This window comes from Takifugu flavidus, chromosome 6 (assembly GCF_003711565.1).
Source record: "Takifugu flavidus isolate HTHZ2018 chromosome 6, ASM371156v2, whole genome shotgun sequence".
Lineage (NCBI taxonomy): Eukaryota > Metazoa > Chordata > Actinopteri > Tetraodontiformes > Tetraodontidae > Takifugu > Takifugu flavidus.
The window spans coordinates 13,106,061-13,122,532 of NC_079525.1; the positions used below are offsets into that span (position 1 = coordinate 13,106,061).

General features: G+C 43.4%; 1 protein-coding gene and 1 long non-coding RNA gene across 6 annotated transcripts in view; one reads left to right on the top strand and one right to left on the bottom strand.

The window, feature by feature from the left end:
• Nucleotides 1-16,472, bottom strand: part of LOC130527055 (NACHT, LRR and PYD domains-containing protein 12-like) — an 86,377-nt gene that overhangs the window by 36,240 nt on the left and 33,665 nt on the right. For 2 of the 5 annotated variants that reach the window (XR_008950923.1, XR_008950924.1), the window contains one exon: nucleotides 14,227-15,425. The exons of 2 other annotated variants lie outside the window; for them this stretch is intronic. Coding sequence is in view for 1 of the 3 variants with exons in the window: in XM_057035146.1 (XP_056891126.1) it covers nucleotides 1,356-1,533 (178 nt within the window). In the remaining 2 variants the exon portion in view is untranslated. Of the gene's footprint in view, nucleotides 1-1,015; nucleotides 1,534-14,226; nucleotides 15,426-16,472 lie in introns of those variants that run through there. One more of the 5 variants, XM_057035146.1, reaches the window with a different exon arrangement.
• On the top strand, nucleotides 11,808-12,453 carry LOC130527058 (uncharacterized). Its single transcript, XR_008950926.1, has 3 exons — nucleotides 11,808-11,986; nucleotides 12,058-12,244; nucleotides 12,331-12,453. It is a non-coding gene; the product is annotated as an uncharacterized LOC130527058 (long non-coding RNA).

The window sequence follows — 16,472 nt, forward strand, 5'->3', positions numbered from 1 at the left end:
CATGTGATTTTTCCACTATAACACACAGACATACACACATCAGTATCAGTACCTATGGTTGCGATAATACGGTATATAGAACATAGTTTGTGCGTGATATCACTCCGCGTCTGTGCAACGACCACAACCTCCTATCTTTAGTATTGCTGCTCCAACTGGTAGTCTTTTGGGTTGAGGATAGCAGTGATCTATATGTACCTATATGTAGCTATAGCATCATTGGCCTCAACTCCAGCCACTCCTGGTAGTTCCTCAAAAACACTGAGTTTTTAGTGGATGCACAATCTGTGGAAGCCAACATAGAAATTTCTGAAGAACCAAAGTTCTTGCAACAAAAATTAGTTTAGTCCCCAATTAGTTTGGTTTGTTATCCGGTGACCTCACGGTGTTCTTTTATTTAAAATAAACAACTTGAGATTGTGTTATATAAATATACACACAACCCCGATGATACCAGGAACTATTTTAACTTCAAGGCGAAGCAGCTTCTGCTTTGTCGACCATCGACTGAGCTCCTGAAAGTCCAACACCGCTTTTTAAAAAATTTCTCATCTATGGACGGAGTAGACGGCAGATGTTTCCACAGATGCTCTTCACCAGTGGTCAGTGAGTGATGCAGCAGATGAGCGGGAGTTGACTGGCTTCAACCAGCTACCGTCTCAATGTCTCCAGCCCATAGTCTGGATTCTCTACGAGATCAGACAGCAGCTTCACTCCTGAATCCTGCAGCTGGTTCTCACTCAGGTCCAGTTCTCTGAGATGGGAGGGATTGGACCTCAGCGCCGAGGCCAGAGAGTCACAGCTGATCTCTGATAAGCTGCAGCTCCTAATCTAAATAAAAGGGAAACTTTTATAAGGTTATAAGTGAAACCAGTATTAATCTGAACATTAATCAAAGGCATGATCTGTAAATATTTAATTTAGTTACAGGTTAAAAATGATAGTAATATGTAATTACCACAATTCCAACCTTTCAGGTTTGCACTGTTCCAAAGGAGAATATATATTGTTATGGCCCTCACTCTTCCCAGGTTCTCCCGACCTCTTTCCCTCCCATCTCATCATGGAGATCCATCTCACCTGTGGCTCATCTTTAAAGGCACAACCTGTCTTAGATGACTTCCTGTCTCCCTCACCATCTCCCTCCTCGTTGGCTGGTGTCTACCAGGCACCCTCACCTAGTTTTGTCTAATTTTGGTTTCCATCTGTGGGCTTTTTCATTGTCCTTAAATCAATTTATCATGAATAAGTGGTCCCCGTGTGGCCCTCCCTCCTGAAGGAACTGGGCACAACACACACACTCAGAAAGTGTGAGGACCCTCGGATGGAATAATGGACATTTTTGAGAATGGTGTTTACCTCAGAGTTTCCAGTCGGCAGTTTGGAAAGTGGAGAAAACCACAGAGCAGCTTCACTCCTGAATCCTGCAGCTGGTTGTGACTCAGGTCCAGTTCTCTGAGATGGGAGGGATTGGACCTCAGCGCCGAGGCCAGAGAGTCACAGCTGATCTCTGATAAACTGCAGTAACGCAATCTGAAAAATGCAGGATAAGGTTATACGGTGCAGGTCTGCATGTTATCTGCGTCAGTACTAAACCTACGTTAGTTCTTAGTTGGGTCAGACCTGAATTCACGATATTACAAGAATTTCTTTAATGTCGTGCATCACAGCAGTGTTGAGAACAGCCTCACTTCACCATCTTAGCAGCTGGTATATAGGTAGAAAAATGAAGACTGACCTGAGCGTCTCCAGTTTACAGTTTGGACTCTCCAGTCCAGAACAGAGCCGCTTCACTCCTGAATCCTGCAACGTGTTGTGGCTCAGGTCCAGAACCCTCAGATGGGAGAGGTTGGACTTCAGAGCTGAGGCCACAGAATCACAGCTGGTCTCTGATAAACTGCAGCCACTTAGTCTAAAATAACAATTATTTTGAGAGAAGAAAATAAAAAATCACATGTACCAGAGCAAAACACAGCTTACAAGCAACAAACCTCTCGTCCTGCACCGGCTTATCTGCCGTATGTTCGTATTTTGGGTTCTTTCAGGGCGGTTGGACAAGATCTACACCGTATGTAAAGTGTGTGTAGGTCAAAATACCTTCCAAGTTTGTGAGACCACATTTCTCAATAGCACTCAACTCTTGTCAGGAGTTGGGACAAAGCGACCCACTCTGATAGCTTGTGGGCGATGCTGCAGCGGCCCTGCAATCCCTACACTCTCTGGTGAAACCAAATCAAAGGTTTTAGACACTGCTGGATGCTGGAAGGGCGGCTATAGTCTGGACGCATAGTTCCCCTGACTGCACATTTCTCCAACAATGATTGGCAGCTGGTGTCACTTGTTCTCCAGATGAGAAAAGGAAAGAGAGCCACCCCACAGTGTGTTTGATTGCCCCACTGCAAGCTCAATGCTGCCAGAAAACATTGGTTTCTGTGGTTGGACTGACCTGCTGCCCCTTTAAGAGGGAGGCAGGTTTGGGCTTCTGGCTGGAATGAAGCCTACTAAGATAAGAATGATTGCAGGCTTTCGGTACCAAGGTTCAACAGGGTGCTCACTTCACACTTGGGCTTTTCTCTTTTTTGGGATGGGTTTTCTCAGTAGAGAAGGGGCATGGCACACTGCAGCAGCTTTCTTTTTGGGTTTTCTAGTTTTCCTTCTGATCTTTAAAAGACAGGAAGAACCATTTTTGATTGGTCTGAATGTTTGGGCGGTTTTGTGGCCAGCCTAAAATAAAACAAGACAAATCTACAACTGATACTTCCTTTCTAGTCATTGATGACCATCCTCACATGGGGCAGATTTCCACAACCAATTTAATACTGCAAATCTATCCTGTGTGGTCTTTTTCCGAGAACTGTAACACTACGTTTATAACAAAGATCAAACATGTAAACAGTTATTGTCTAACTAGTTACACCTGGGAAAGTACTGGATCATCTCTGACTCACCTGAGAGTCTCCAGCTTACAGAGAGGATCCTGGAGAAAACCACAGAGCAGCTTCACTGCTGGATCCTTCAGCTGGTTCTGACTCAGCTCCAGAACCCTCAGATGGGAGGGACTGGACCTCAGCGCCGAGGCCAGAGAGTCACAGCTGATCTCTGATAAACTGCAGCACCACAGCCTGGAAAACCAATAAATGGGGCAAATAAAAACACATTTCTAAATCTGAAAGTGAAGAGAAAAGCAGAAAATGTAAAGAAATTTAGAAAAGACCAACAGAGGCCTCCTGACCTGAGCGTCTCCAGTCTGCAGTTTGGATGCATCATTGCAGAACACAGTAACTTTACTCCAGCATCTGTCAGGCTTTGGTTCCAGCTTAAGCTCAGCTCCCGTAGATGAGAAGGGTTTGACGTCATTGCTGAGGCCACAACTTCCCAATGACTCTTTGAAAGAAAACTATCAGACAGTCTGTTGTGTATGAAACAAAAATAGTGAATCAAACTTTGGGATTTCTAATCAACTTATCTGAGAATCTACCTCAACACAAATGTAGCTCATTTCCTGGAAAAGCTAAATTCAACACCGTAGAGCAACAGTTTGAATGACCATCAGATCTGAAATGCAACTGAATTATTCTTAACATTTGTCTTATTTTAGAACAGCTCATAATTACTCAATATTTAAAATGATTGTAGCAAATGGTTTAAAGAAACGTGCATCTTTTTATCTGTCTATCGGCTCTTTGGATATTTTGCATTTCATACAATTTGTACGATCGTGCGTCAAGTCTTAATTCAGCGATCCGATCGATGACATCAGAGTCTCTGGTTGCATCGATTGCCCTCAGCTTCTGTTACATCTGCCTGTTTTCCTTCAAATCATTTTCACTGCACCTTTTTTTGCTAGTGATGAAGTTGCCACCTAACGGGCGTGGAAAGGGTCAAACAACTTTGTGGGTCACATAAAGGCTCCAAATGTAACCGCCACAAAGACGTAAAACACCCATTTAAACCAACGAGGCCGGCTGTTTTTACGTTGAACAAATGAAGCAAAATAGTCACGTGTCATTAGTTAAAATGTGTTTTTCTGTTGTTTGAAAACGATGTATACAAACAAACAAAAGTTATTTAATGACATGACAGTAATTTCATGATAGTAAGTTAACTTGTGGCTCCTATTATTCCTGCCTTATGTTGGTTTGTCTGGATTGAACTTTCAACTTATATCCAGCCAGTGTTGAACATTTCTGAATTAATTGTTTGTTGTTTTTTAATTTATGGACGCTGCAATGGAAACAAAGAATTGAAGGAATGACCACTGGAGGGGGTATTGATACCTGACATGATCGACTCGGTTGATTTAAACGCCGATGTCCGGCCCCAGAAATCTTTACTTACACGACCTTCCTGCAGTTCCTCACAGCTGGAATCAGGCGACGTCGTCCCTCATCTGAGGTGTTGTACTGCTGCAGGTTCAGCTCATCCAGAACCTCCTCTGACATCTGCAGCAGGTAGGCCAGAGCTGAACAGTGGATCTCTGACAGTCTCCTCTCTGATTTCTTCTCTGACTTCAGGAACTCTTGGATCTCCTGATGGACTGACTGATCCTTCATCTCCATCAGACAGTGGAAGATGTTGATGCTTCTGTCTGGGGAGATTTCATCACTGTTGACCTCCTTCAGTTTTGAGGACCTTCTGGATGGTTTCTGGGTGGTTCTCCATCTGATCCAACAGTCCACCCAAGATCCTCTGATTGGACTCCAGAGAGAGACCATGAAGGAAGCGAACAAACAAGTCCAGGTGGCCATTTTTACTTTCGAGAGATTCCATTAGTGTTCTCCTGAGGAAGACATCAAGAGATGTGGCTGGATCGTTATTTAACAACCCAACAAACCTGGAAGAAGATTTTGGTTTCAAATATTTTGGGAAAGACTCCATAATCCTTTTATTCTTGATGGTGTAACAGTGGAACATGTAGACGGCAGCCAGAAACTCCTGAATGCTCAGATGAACAAAGCAGTAGACTGATTTCTGGAAGATCACACTCTCTCTTTTGAAGATCTCTGTACAAACTCCTGAGTACACCGACACCTCGGAGACGTCCAGTCCACATCGCTCCAGGTCTTCAGAGTAGAACATGATGTTTCCTTTCTCCAGATGTTCAAACGCCAGCCGACCCAACTTCAGAAGGAGTTCTTTATCAGCCTCAGTCAGTTCCTCTGGTCTCTGCTCTCCTCCATACTTCTGCTTCTTCCTCTTTATCTGAACCCTCAGGAAGTGTGAGTAGAGGTCAGTCAGGGTTTGGGGCAGCTCTCCTCTCTGGTCTCTGGTCATCATGTCCTCCAGAACTATAGCAGTGATCCAGCAGAAAACTGGGATCAGACACATGATGTGGAGGCTCTTGGAGGCCTTGATGTGTGAGATGATTCTCTTGGACAGATCTTCATCACTGAACCTCCTCCTGAAGTACTCCTCCTTCTGGGAGTCAGTGAAGCCTCGTACTTCTGTGATCCTGTCAACACACGAGGGAGGAATCTGATAGGCTGCTGCAGGTCTGGAGGTGATCCAGATGAGAGCTGAGGGAAGCAGGTTCCCCTGGATGAGGTTCACCAGGAGCACCTCAACTGACGATTCTTGTGTGACATCAGAGATGACCTGATGCTTGTTGAAACCCAGTGAAAATCTGCTTTCATCCAGGCCATCAAAGATGAACAGAAGTTTCCAGACAGTCAGATCTTCTGCTCTGATCTTCTGTAATGTTGGATGGAAAACATGAAGCAGTGAGAGAAGACTGTGCTGCTCATCTCTGATCAAGTTCAGCTCCCTCCATGAGAGCGGAAACACCAGACTGATGTCTTGGTTCTCCAAACCTTCTGCCCAGTCCAGACTGAACTTCTGCACTGAGAAGGTTTTTCCAACGCCGGCGACACCGTTGGTCAGAACCACTCTGATGTGTCTCTGTTGCTCAGATAAGACTTTGAAGATGTCCTGGCACTTGATTGGAGTGTCCTGGATGTTCTTCTTGGAGGTTCTCTCAAGCTGTCTCACCTCATGTTGTGTGTCCACCTCCTCACTTTGTCCCTCAGTGATGTAGAGCTCAGTGTAGATCTTGTTCAGCAGGGTTCCACTTCCTGCTTCATTAGTTCCTTCAGTCACATGTTCACATCTTCTCTTCAGACTGATCTTATGACCTTCTATCAGCTCCTGCAGATCACCTCCTGAAAATAAGTAAACCAATGATTTCCATCTATCATAAATCATCAACACAACTACAAATTCATGACATCACAAGTTCAATTTTATATTGAACAATTTTACTTGTTTGGGCTTCATTTCAGCATCTCCAGATCTGCTTCCAGATTGTGAACAAGAGGACTCTCCTGGTGGAGCTGACTGGTCCCAGTTTGATAGGATGTGCTCCCCCCTCTCACTATGAAACACATCTCTATTAGTCCTTTGATTTATAGGATGAAAGAACCTGATCAAGACTCAATATTGTTCCAGCATTTATGTCTGAATTCATTTCAATTCTTGTTTCTAATCAACAATATTCACATTAAGTATGTACTAATCATCACGCTTTAGTTTTCTTACATTTTGTCTGAACTTCTGAAGTCTATATTCTATATTTGGACCAGTCACTCTTCAGGGACACACACTGGGCACTGTGGACTCTGCTCTGTCCTCGTCCATCCTGAGAGGAAACATCAGAAATAGTGATGAGACTGTGATGAAGGTAAATAATCTGTAGAGGTTGTAGTTAAATAATCCCAATTCACTGCATTTTTATCAAACAGGAACATTTCTAATCATTCTGAATAACAACTGAATCAATAAATCAATGATGTCTCTGTATAATTTTCATGTTTTCAGAGTTTAAGCTGCTTTTTTTAACTGTTCCCTGCAGTGAGAAAAGAACTGGCACCTTTTCCAGCCCCTCATCCTGCAGCACTGAATGTGCTCTAAAGTTCTTTCCAGAGCAAACGTCTCTGCACTTGCAGCAACATGTTGTAGTCATGGATCCGTGAGGAGAACCGGATACAGGAAACGCCCCCACTTTGATCCCAAACCCAACTGGTGGCCAACGGTGGTCCGGCAACGACGGGGACGCTGGTCCATCGGGCCCGACAACACTGGTTTTCCACAGGCCAACATGGTGAAAGGACTGTCTTCAGCTCAACCAATAAATTATTTGGTGCTACATAAACATACTAGTCAGGACTTTTTAACTCCCTCATTTGTTCCCCTCTTCAATTATTTCTATGATCCAAGTTCTCCAAGATCACTGCTCTATTTAAAATAGATGAAAGAAATGACACCCACTCCTGCATTTCTTTCACAGTGGTTCCACAACATAGAACAATAAACCACTGTGAGAAAACGTGCAACATGAACCAAAAATCCTGTTGCTGTCCTGTGATCCTGTGTGGATTTATTTATTTACTTATTTTGAAAGTTATTGTCTCAAATTGGTCCGGCTGAGAGATGTTAATTTGCACACGATTAGATGTTGTTTGACAGGTAATAACAAAATATCCAGCTGTAACCTGGACTGTTGAACAACTCTAATAACTCTAAGAGCTTTTCACCTGTCACAAAAATGTCGCTCTTCCTGCTTCGTCTGAAGAGAATACTTTCACTTTTAAAACCTAATCAACAGCTTTATGGCGTATATATTACTACCATTAAAGCATTCTGGGAGGGTTTAAAGTTCTTTTAGGATCAGTAGCAAAGAGCAGAAACATAAACTAAACTTCACTTAGAAAGACTATTCAACTATAACTAAAGCCAGACTATAAGAAAGTTAAATAAGACCGATTCATTTATAATGTATAATGATGTTTTGTGCTAAAACTAAATATAACGTCTAGTTGATTCAAATCTTGATTTTATCTCCAACACAAAAATGTCAATTCTTTTCAATAATGCTCTTCGTTTACTCACCTTGTCGGTCTTCAGTCTTCCTGCTTAGTCTGAAAGGAATACTTTGAAAAACTCGTTTGTTGGGTTCCCAGTTTCTGGGAACGTTGTTGCTGGTGTCTACCTGCAGGGGGCGTGGAGGAGCCGCTCATCAGCCACAGCTGGCCCCGCAGACACACGCACCTGCGGTCTCTCTTCAATCTCCCGTTAGATTTAAGGACAGAACTCCCGTCTGCCAGCGGCGGAGTGTTTTCGGCCTCATCGCCAAACCCTGACTTCTGTGGCTTGACTATTAGTTTTCCTTGCGGACTTGTTTTGGACTCTCTCGAGGTCTCTCCGCCTCTCTGTGAACGCGGACCGAACTGTTCTTGTTCACTTTAAAATAAAGACGCTTTTCGGACACCATTCTCCACCGTTATTCAACCTAGCTAAATAAATAAGATTTATGATGCCTCACAGATTTTGAAAGACTTGTAAAAGCAGCATATTTCTGCAGCCCTGGAGTCCAGGAGGAGCAGCAGAGGTCAGAATGTGTCGGAGCGCGTTTAACTATTGTCTGCAGTTCCACGCGTGTCCACCGGGTGGCGGTAAAGCACCACATGATATTTCTCTTTTTGGAACTTCTTCAGCTGCGTTGAGCTTTAAATCTTCACCTGTCGCTCCCTTTAAGCTCTAAACTTTGCGGTTCTGTGTGTAGTTTGTTGGTTTAAATATTTTTGATGCATTCTGATGACGATGAGTGAAACTGTCAATGACCAATAGAAAGTTCGTCCATTTTTCTACTGTGTCACACATTTTCATTATTTATTGTCATTTTTGGGTCTAAACTGGGCCAGTTCTGTGAGCTGTTTTGCTTTCTGTGGACCAGATGTTCCAGGCAGGTTCCATCATGGAACAGACGGAGACAGGTCACGTGACAACAGTCAGCCTTTAGTTCTTTATTACAGGAGGATCTGGTTTATATACAGACACGAATCTGCAAAATACTAAAAAGTATATGAACCCAAAGTACTAAAAAGTCTACATACATGCACACACGTGTATTAAGTGTTTATACACACGTTTGCGCGTACGTGCGCACTGTATATTCATCTAATAACTGTTAGTTTCTAAAACACCAAAGTAGAGTCACTGAGGCACGGCTTCACCTCCTTTACACCGAGGTTTCACTGAGCAGGTGTGATGAACTGTTGCAGAAGGAAAAGCATGGAACATGTTAATAATCGGACACAAAAACACTCAGGTTTATTGTCTGGACCTCGCCATCCCTTTGGGGAGGATCATCTCATTCTTCAGCTTTGAACTGTCAGAGTTAAAAGGTTTCATCCTTCCACAAGACAAGAAAACTTCCGCCCAACCTTCTGACCTCTAGTGTCGTATTTTCATCTCTTCAAAAATTATCATGTTGAACATTTTGTCTTCCAAATGAAAAAGAAAAAAATTCACTGCAGACTTTTAAAGCAGCGACAGGAAAACCAGCAGGATCACTAGGAAGAGAGACGGAACCAGGCGCCTGGAGATGAGCTCATCTGAACATCTACCCTTTAACAGCCATCGCTAGTAAATGGTCCTTCAGCCTCATCACTTCAGGGTGGAAACGTGTTTAGGCCGTCAATAACAGCTTTGTGAAACTACCTGTAGCTGAGGAGGCCTCATCCCAAAGCAGCAGGTCCAGATGGAGTTTCGCTCGACTCCTGAGAGTCGGTGCAATGGGCTTCTGCAGCACATCATGCTGAATCAGAGGGTCTGTGGAAACCATCTTATAGTCTCCCAGTCTGCTAAATGCCACATGTGATGAAGACCATGGAGGGGCTGCTGCTGAACCACCGGAGACCACAGATTTAGAGTCCATTCCAAGAAAGGAAGAAGGTGGCAGACTCTTACGAGCTGGTGATAAACAGGGTGGAAACTGCAGAAATCCTCTGAGGATATGAGATATGCTGCACTGCCAACACGGAGGCTCCGTGGAAGAAAATGGTCACTTAAGTCAACGACCTGGCAGGTGGCAAAACCAGCAAAGGTGCAAGTGGCAGATCTTGAGGAAGCTACTCATCACCTGAGGACTTGCATCTAAAGACTACTTTTTCCTCACCATCTGAGGCACAGATAAATACACAATGAATTAATTTACTTCTTGATAAAGTTTTTTTTAAAAAGTGTGCATAGCTCGGGAAAGGGAAAGTGTAAAGTCCAAACCTCAGGGCTGCAGCGAAATAGAGGGAAAGTCCGCCCACTAGTGGTAACAACGGTCACTGCACCCTTAAATACTAACGATACTAATGCAAACCGGTCAAATAAAAAACAACCACATGTCTATGTTCAAGCTCATTGGGCCTCCGCAATAACTGCCGTACTAACCTACGGGTCAGAAGGCTCCGCGGGCAGGTCAGGGTGTAAGTTAAACGCAACCGAACCGCTGTTTACGAAATGTCTGAGAAACGCAGAATTAAAAACACACCAGCAGAAAAGAAAACCAACGAAACCAAGAGGCACGACAGGCCAAACAGCGGCCTATGAGAAGCCTTAAAAGAAACGAAGCCAACATGAGCAGTAACAGGAAAACGGCACTAAAACCGCAGCAGTTTACCTGGTTAATTGGCTGCAGCCCGCACGCCTCAACTCCCTCCCCCGATAGCAGTTGCGGGAGCCAACCGGCAGGGGGCGCACCGACACACACCGCCGTAATCCAGCAGGCCAACCTGGGACACCAGGGCTGTGTGTGTGTGTGTGTGTGTGTGTGTGTGTGTGTAAGTAATTTAGTTATATAATTGGTATAAATTATATATTTTTATTTCGTTCCTCGTTGGTAAACTGCAGTAGCGGTTCCTGCTTTGGGTTTTCCACGCTCCGTTGCCATAGTTACGGGTAAACGGACGCTGAGCGCGGCGCTCTGACGCGAGTCGCGTTCGATTTCTGGGGCGTTTTGAACGAAACTGAGTTACCGAATCATCTTCATCCAGGTATGAAGTGATAAAGCTCCAACTCAGCGCTGCCCTGTTCAAAAGGGCTGTAATCTGCGCGTCTCGGGCTTCATAGACCTCAAAGAGGGACGTAAATATGTAACATTTCTACAATTTTGTGGCCAAAATGAGTTTGCATTGACTTGATTGTGCTTTTATCAGGTGGTTTAGGACCGAACATGGACCCTCCTGTAGCTCCTCTTCAGTACTGGACAGCGGTGGGCTGGAGGTTCTTGGTTCTACCAAACAATCCAGGTGAGGTTTTTCAGGGATGAAAGATCAAAGAAGCTTTGATGGAAAGCAACAGACATTACAAGCGCGTTAGATTCCATTACAACTGATGTTGCTGGTACGCATTGCCTTCAGCCGCAGCAGCAACTATAGAACTAGAACCCACTGAACTCTTCTCATTGATGTGTCCTGACCGACACCCCATCCAGAACCCGGCTAATCTAAAGAATCAGCACCTTCTGCTCCCTCCTCAAACACAATGAAACACAATCAGTGAGGGCAAAACTAGAAAATTCCCATGCAACAACTCCTCAAAAGTACAGACGTCAGCACCGGTTTCTTTGACTTCCACAGGGATCCACCAGCGCAGTGTCATGGTGCTCAGACCGACCCTCCAGTTCCAGCCCTGAGGTTCTGCGGTCAACTGGCTCAATGGACAGGAAACTCAACCAACTACCAGGTCCGGCCGCCGCGCACGCCACCCTTGTCGTGAGCTTTAGACCGTCTCTTTAAACTAGTTCCACCTCGATGAATGTCCGCTGTGCAAAGTTGGTCCGTTCCAAATGGACTCAAACCCATCAGGACTAAGAAACGTCCAAAGTTTAGCAACAGCACTGAAGCGTGCGGCAGGTTGTAAATATAGTCCGGTTCTGTCTGTTAAATGTTAAATACATCTTATTGCTAAACAGGAGCGATCCACATAATAAGTTAAATATAATCGAAGGGCTTTTGTCTGTGTGGAAGGGGGACGGGGATCAACTCCACCATCTTCTTTGAAGCCTCGCCGGGAGAAGTGGCCTCATCCCGCCTGGAGCTGCGCAACGAGGGCAACACGTCCATCTTCTACAGCTGGCAGCAGCTGGACGTCTCCTCCAGCCTGTCGCACCTGCTCTCACACAGAAGGCGCAGCTGCTTCTACTTCAACCAGTCCTCAGGTACGTGCGGCCCCCGACCAGGCGTCCTGAGTCCCCCCGTCCCCCCGTCATGCCGTGTCCTCCCGTCACAGGTGTGATCCTTCCGCGCGTCACCCACAAATAGACCTGATGTTTAAATCCGGGGTGCCGGGCCTCCACACGGAGTCGTGGCAGCTCCAAACCAACCCGGTGCTGTTGCAGGGGGCCTCGGTGCAGGTGACGCTCATGGGGTTCGCTGTGTCCGAGGACAGGACGGCAGAGCTCCGGCGCCACCTGGAGGTGTCGTATGATCAAAGCCTTTGAGCCTTTCAGGGATTTTCCCATCCCGCCGGTCCATTTTCACCCCGTTCTTGTCGCACAAACAGACAAGGCTGGAAAAGACAGTGACGGAAAAGTTCTGCCGGTCGATGGTGTATAAGATCCTGGAGGGGGTCCAGACCCGAGAGAGATCCAGCTCCCTCGTAGAGTTTTAATGGGAAGCCCCGAGGTGAGGTGGTCAACAAGTTCTCTTGGCTCAGCAGAATTTCTTCTATTCCCACTCTTCACCTTCGTCCCTCACAGGAGGAGCGAGAAAGACAAGAAAGTGGGGAAATGGACCCGGCCGACCAAAGCCTGGGCCGCGACTTCGCCCTGACCAGACATTTACGGATTTCACCCCATTTGAGGAGGAAGCCTATTCCGCAGCGTTTGGATCCTTCTCTGGTTCCACATCTCCAATGTGAAATGTATTTTTTCCTGTTGCGAAGGTGCTGGAAACAAAGAGAACACTTGATTAGATCAATAAATATTCAATGTCACTCATTCAATCGATAAAGCAGAACCGTGTCAAATTCATTGTGCACCGACTGATATATTTAATGTATTTTTAATTTATTTTGAACATTGTCAGACCAGTAAGGTCCAGTTGTGCACCAGCATTAGCTTCGTCCTGAGCTTGTGTTTTAGGAAATCCCGGTCGGACTGAGGCCCTAATGGACTGGATCCACCGTATTGGCCCGAATATAAGACGACCCTGATTATAAGGACCCCCTCTTTTTCAGTCTTATTTCAATGCAAAAAACACCGTCTTCTATTCAGGCCAATATGGTATTAATAATGACATTTAGTTAAAGGTAAATTGAGCAAATTGGCTATTTCAGAAGTGTGTATCAAACTGGTAGCCCTTCACATTATTCAGTACCAGGAAGTAGCTCTCGGTTTCAAAAAGGTTGGTGACCCCTGCACTAGACTATATGTGGTCATTTTAAAATTATTCAACGAACATTCAATCAGTCTGGCCCTCGGCTTGGAGCTACATTTTTATTTGGCCCTCCGTCCATTTGACTTTGACACCCCTGATTTAAATGAATCAATATGTTTCCATCAGTGGTTAAAAATCCAATGAATGTGATCATCAAAATGCACAAATTCTGCCTTAAATCAGTATCAGCTGTCTTTGTTCATTTAAATATATCGAGCAGTGATCCAGGATTAAACGTTGCTGTTGTCCAAGATTACTGACTGATCCATGATGTGTAACAGATTTCTATTATATCGATTAACGTGAATGTTTGCATTGAAATTTGACAGAAATCTGCAGAATGTAAACTGTATAAAAGTTCACTTTGACAGAAACAGTTGCAGTCTCATTATGGGCTGTAACTGTAGGAGCTCCAGCTTATGTCATTAGAATCTACATGATTCAGTTTATTCATGCTTTTAGTGCTCTTTTGACTGAATTTTACCAGATAAAAATGTACCTTTTCTGCCCCCAATACAAGAGTTCCTCTGTGTTCTAAGAGTTTAAAGAAATGCAATTAAAAAACTTAAAACGAGGTCAGATTTCCTACAAAAGCTGGTTTGACCAGCAAGTCTGGCTCATTTACAGTATTGATGAGCTTTTTCTGTGATATCTGTCATTTAAGTCCTAAAAAGCTATTTAAGGGTCGTTTTCCTTCCACTTCTCAATCACCGACGTGTCCAACTTCACAGGACCTGCCCAAAGGTTCCCGTTCTGTCATCCTCGCAAAAACGGACTAAAAGGACGCTTCTCCGGGTCATCCAGCTCACCTTGTCCAGGCAGCCGCGTCCGGGCTGGAGACTCGCTGATGCTGCGCTGACAACCACCGTCAGTGACAAGCTAGCGAGAGTTAGCTCACGGGACCGGAAAATAGAGACAGTAACCGGAAGTAAACAAAGGAGACGACAACTGCGTTCAAGTTTAATTCAAATACGCAAATAAAGAGTAAAAAAAAAAAAAAAACATTTAAACTTAACAGAAATATAAGGACTCATCAACTTTATTTCTACCCAAAATGTCATTACATAAACTTCCTCATGCAAATATTTCGACAGTATGACATTAAACTATTAGCATTACACAAATGTATTTTTAACTTTTGCCAAAATGTACATGTAAAAATGTTTTGATCCTCAGCCACATAACACAAAGCAGATAAACACATAAGCAAACACAGTAACGTTTCAAATTAAGAAAATATCAAATCTAAGATCACAAAAAAGCGCATAAAAATTAAATTGAGAATCTGTGACTGTGTACTGCGCAATCCCTTGCTTATTCTAAGCTTATTCTTTTTATTTTAATTATTTCGTTTGCTGTTAACTATTGTCTTCCTGATTTAGGCGTAACGAGCTGCAGGTGCGCTGGAGGCTCAGCGCTCTTCGGAGATCGGCAGATCGTAGGGGAGGAGGTGAGAAGTCCGAGTGCCGACCAGAAACCGAACCACAACAAATAACATATGAAAGAGGATATATGAACATGTGACTTAATAATACATTTGAAAGAGGATATATGAACATGTGACTTAATAACATATGAAAGAGGATATATGAACATGTGACTTAATAACATATGAAAGAGGATATATGAACATGTGACTTAATAACATATGAAGAGGATATATGAACATGTGACTTAATAAGACATGAAAGAGGATATATGAACATGTGACTTAATAAGATATGAAAGAGGATATATGAACATGTGACTTAATAACATATGAAAGAGGATATATGAACATGTGACTTAATAACATATAAAAGAGGATATATGAACATGTGACTTAATAACATATGAAAGAGGATATATGAACATGTGACTTAATAACATATGAAAGAGGATATATGAACATGTGACTTAATAACATATGAAAGAGGATATATGAACATGTGACTTAATAACATATGAAAGAGGATATATGAACATGTGACTTAATAACATATGAAAGAGGATATATGAACATGTGACTTAATAAGACATGAAAGAGGATATATGAACATGTGACTTAATAACATATGAAAGAGGATATATGAACATGTGACTTAATAACATATGAAAGAGGATATATGAACATGTGACTTAATAACATATGAAAGAGGATATATGAACATGTGACTTAATAACATGAAAGAGGATATATGAACATGTGACTTAATAACATATGAAAGAGGATATATGAACCTGTGACTTAACATATGAAAGAGGATATATGAACATGTGATTTTTCCACTATAACACACAGACATACACACATCAGTATCAGTACCTATGGTCGTGAAAATACGGTATATAGAACATAGGGCACGTTTGTGCATGATATCACTCCGCGTCTGTGCAACGACAACAACCTCCTATCTTTAGTATTGCTGCTCCAACTGGTGGTCTTTTGGGTTGAGGATAGCAGTGATCTATATGTACCTATATGTAGCTATAGCGTCATTGGCCTCCACTCCAGCCACTCCTGGTAGTTCCTCAAAAACACTGAGTTTTTAGTGGATGCACAATCTGTGGAAGCCAACATAGAAATTTCTGAAGAGCCAAAGTTCTTGCAACAAAAATTAGTTTAGTCCCCAATTAGTTTGGTTTGTTATCAGGTGACCTCACGGTGTTCTTTTATTTAAAATAAACAACTTGAGATTGTGTTATTAAATATACACACAACCCCGATGATACCAGGAACTATTTTAACTTCAAGGCGAAGCAGCTTCTGCTTTGTCGACCACCTGAATGCTCCTGAAAGTCCAACACCGCTTTTTAAAAGCTGAATTTTTCATCTATGGACGGAGTAGACGGCAGATGTTTCCACAGATGCTCTTCACCAGTGGTCAGTGAGTGATGCAGCAGATGAGCGGGAGTTGACTGTCTCAATGTCTCCAGCCCATAGTGTGGATTCTCTACGAGATCAGACAGCAGCACTTCATCCTGAATCCTGCAGATTGTTGAAGCTGAGGTCCAGTTCTCTGAGAGGGAGGGATTGGACCTCAGCGCCGAGGCCAGAGAGCCACAGCTGATCTCTGATAACTGCGCAGTGAATTAATCTAAATAAAGAAGGGAAACTTTTATAAGGTTATAAGTGAAACCAGTATTAATCTGAAACGTTAATCAAAGGCATGATCTGTAAATATTTAATTTAGTTACAGATTAAAAAATGATAGTAATATGTAATTACCACAATTCCAACCTCTCAGGTTTGCACGGTCCAGAGGAGAATATATATTGTTATGGCCC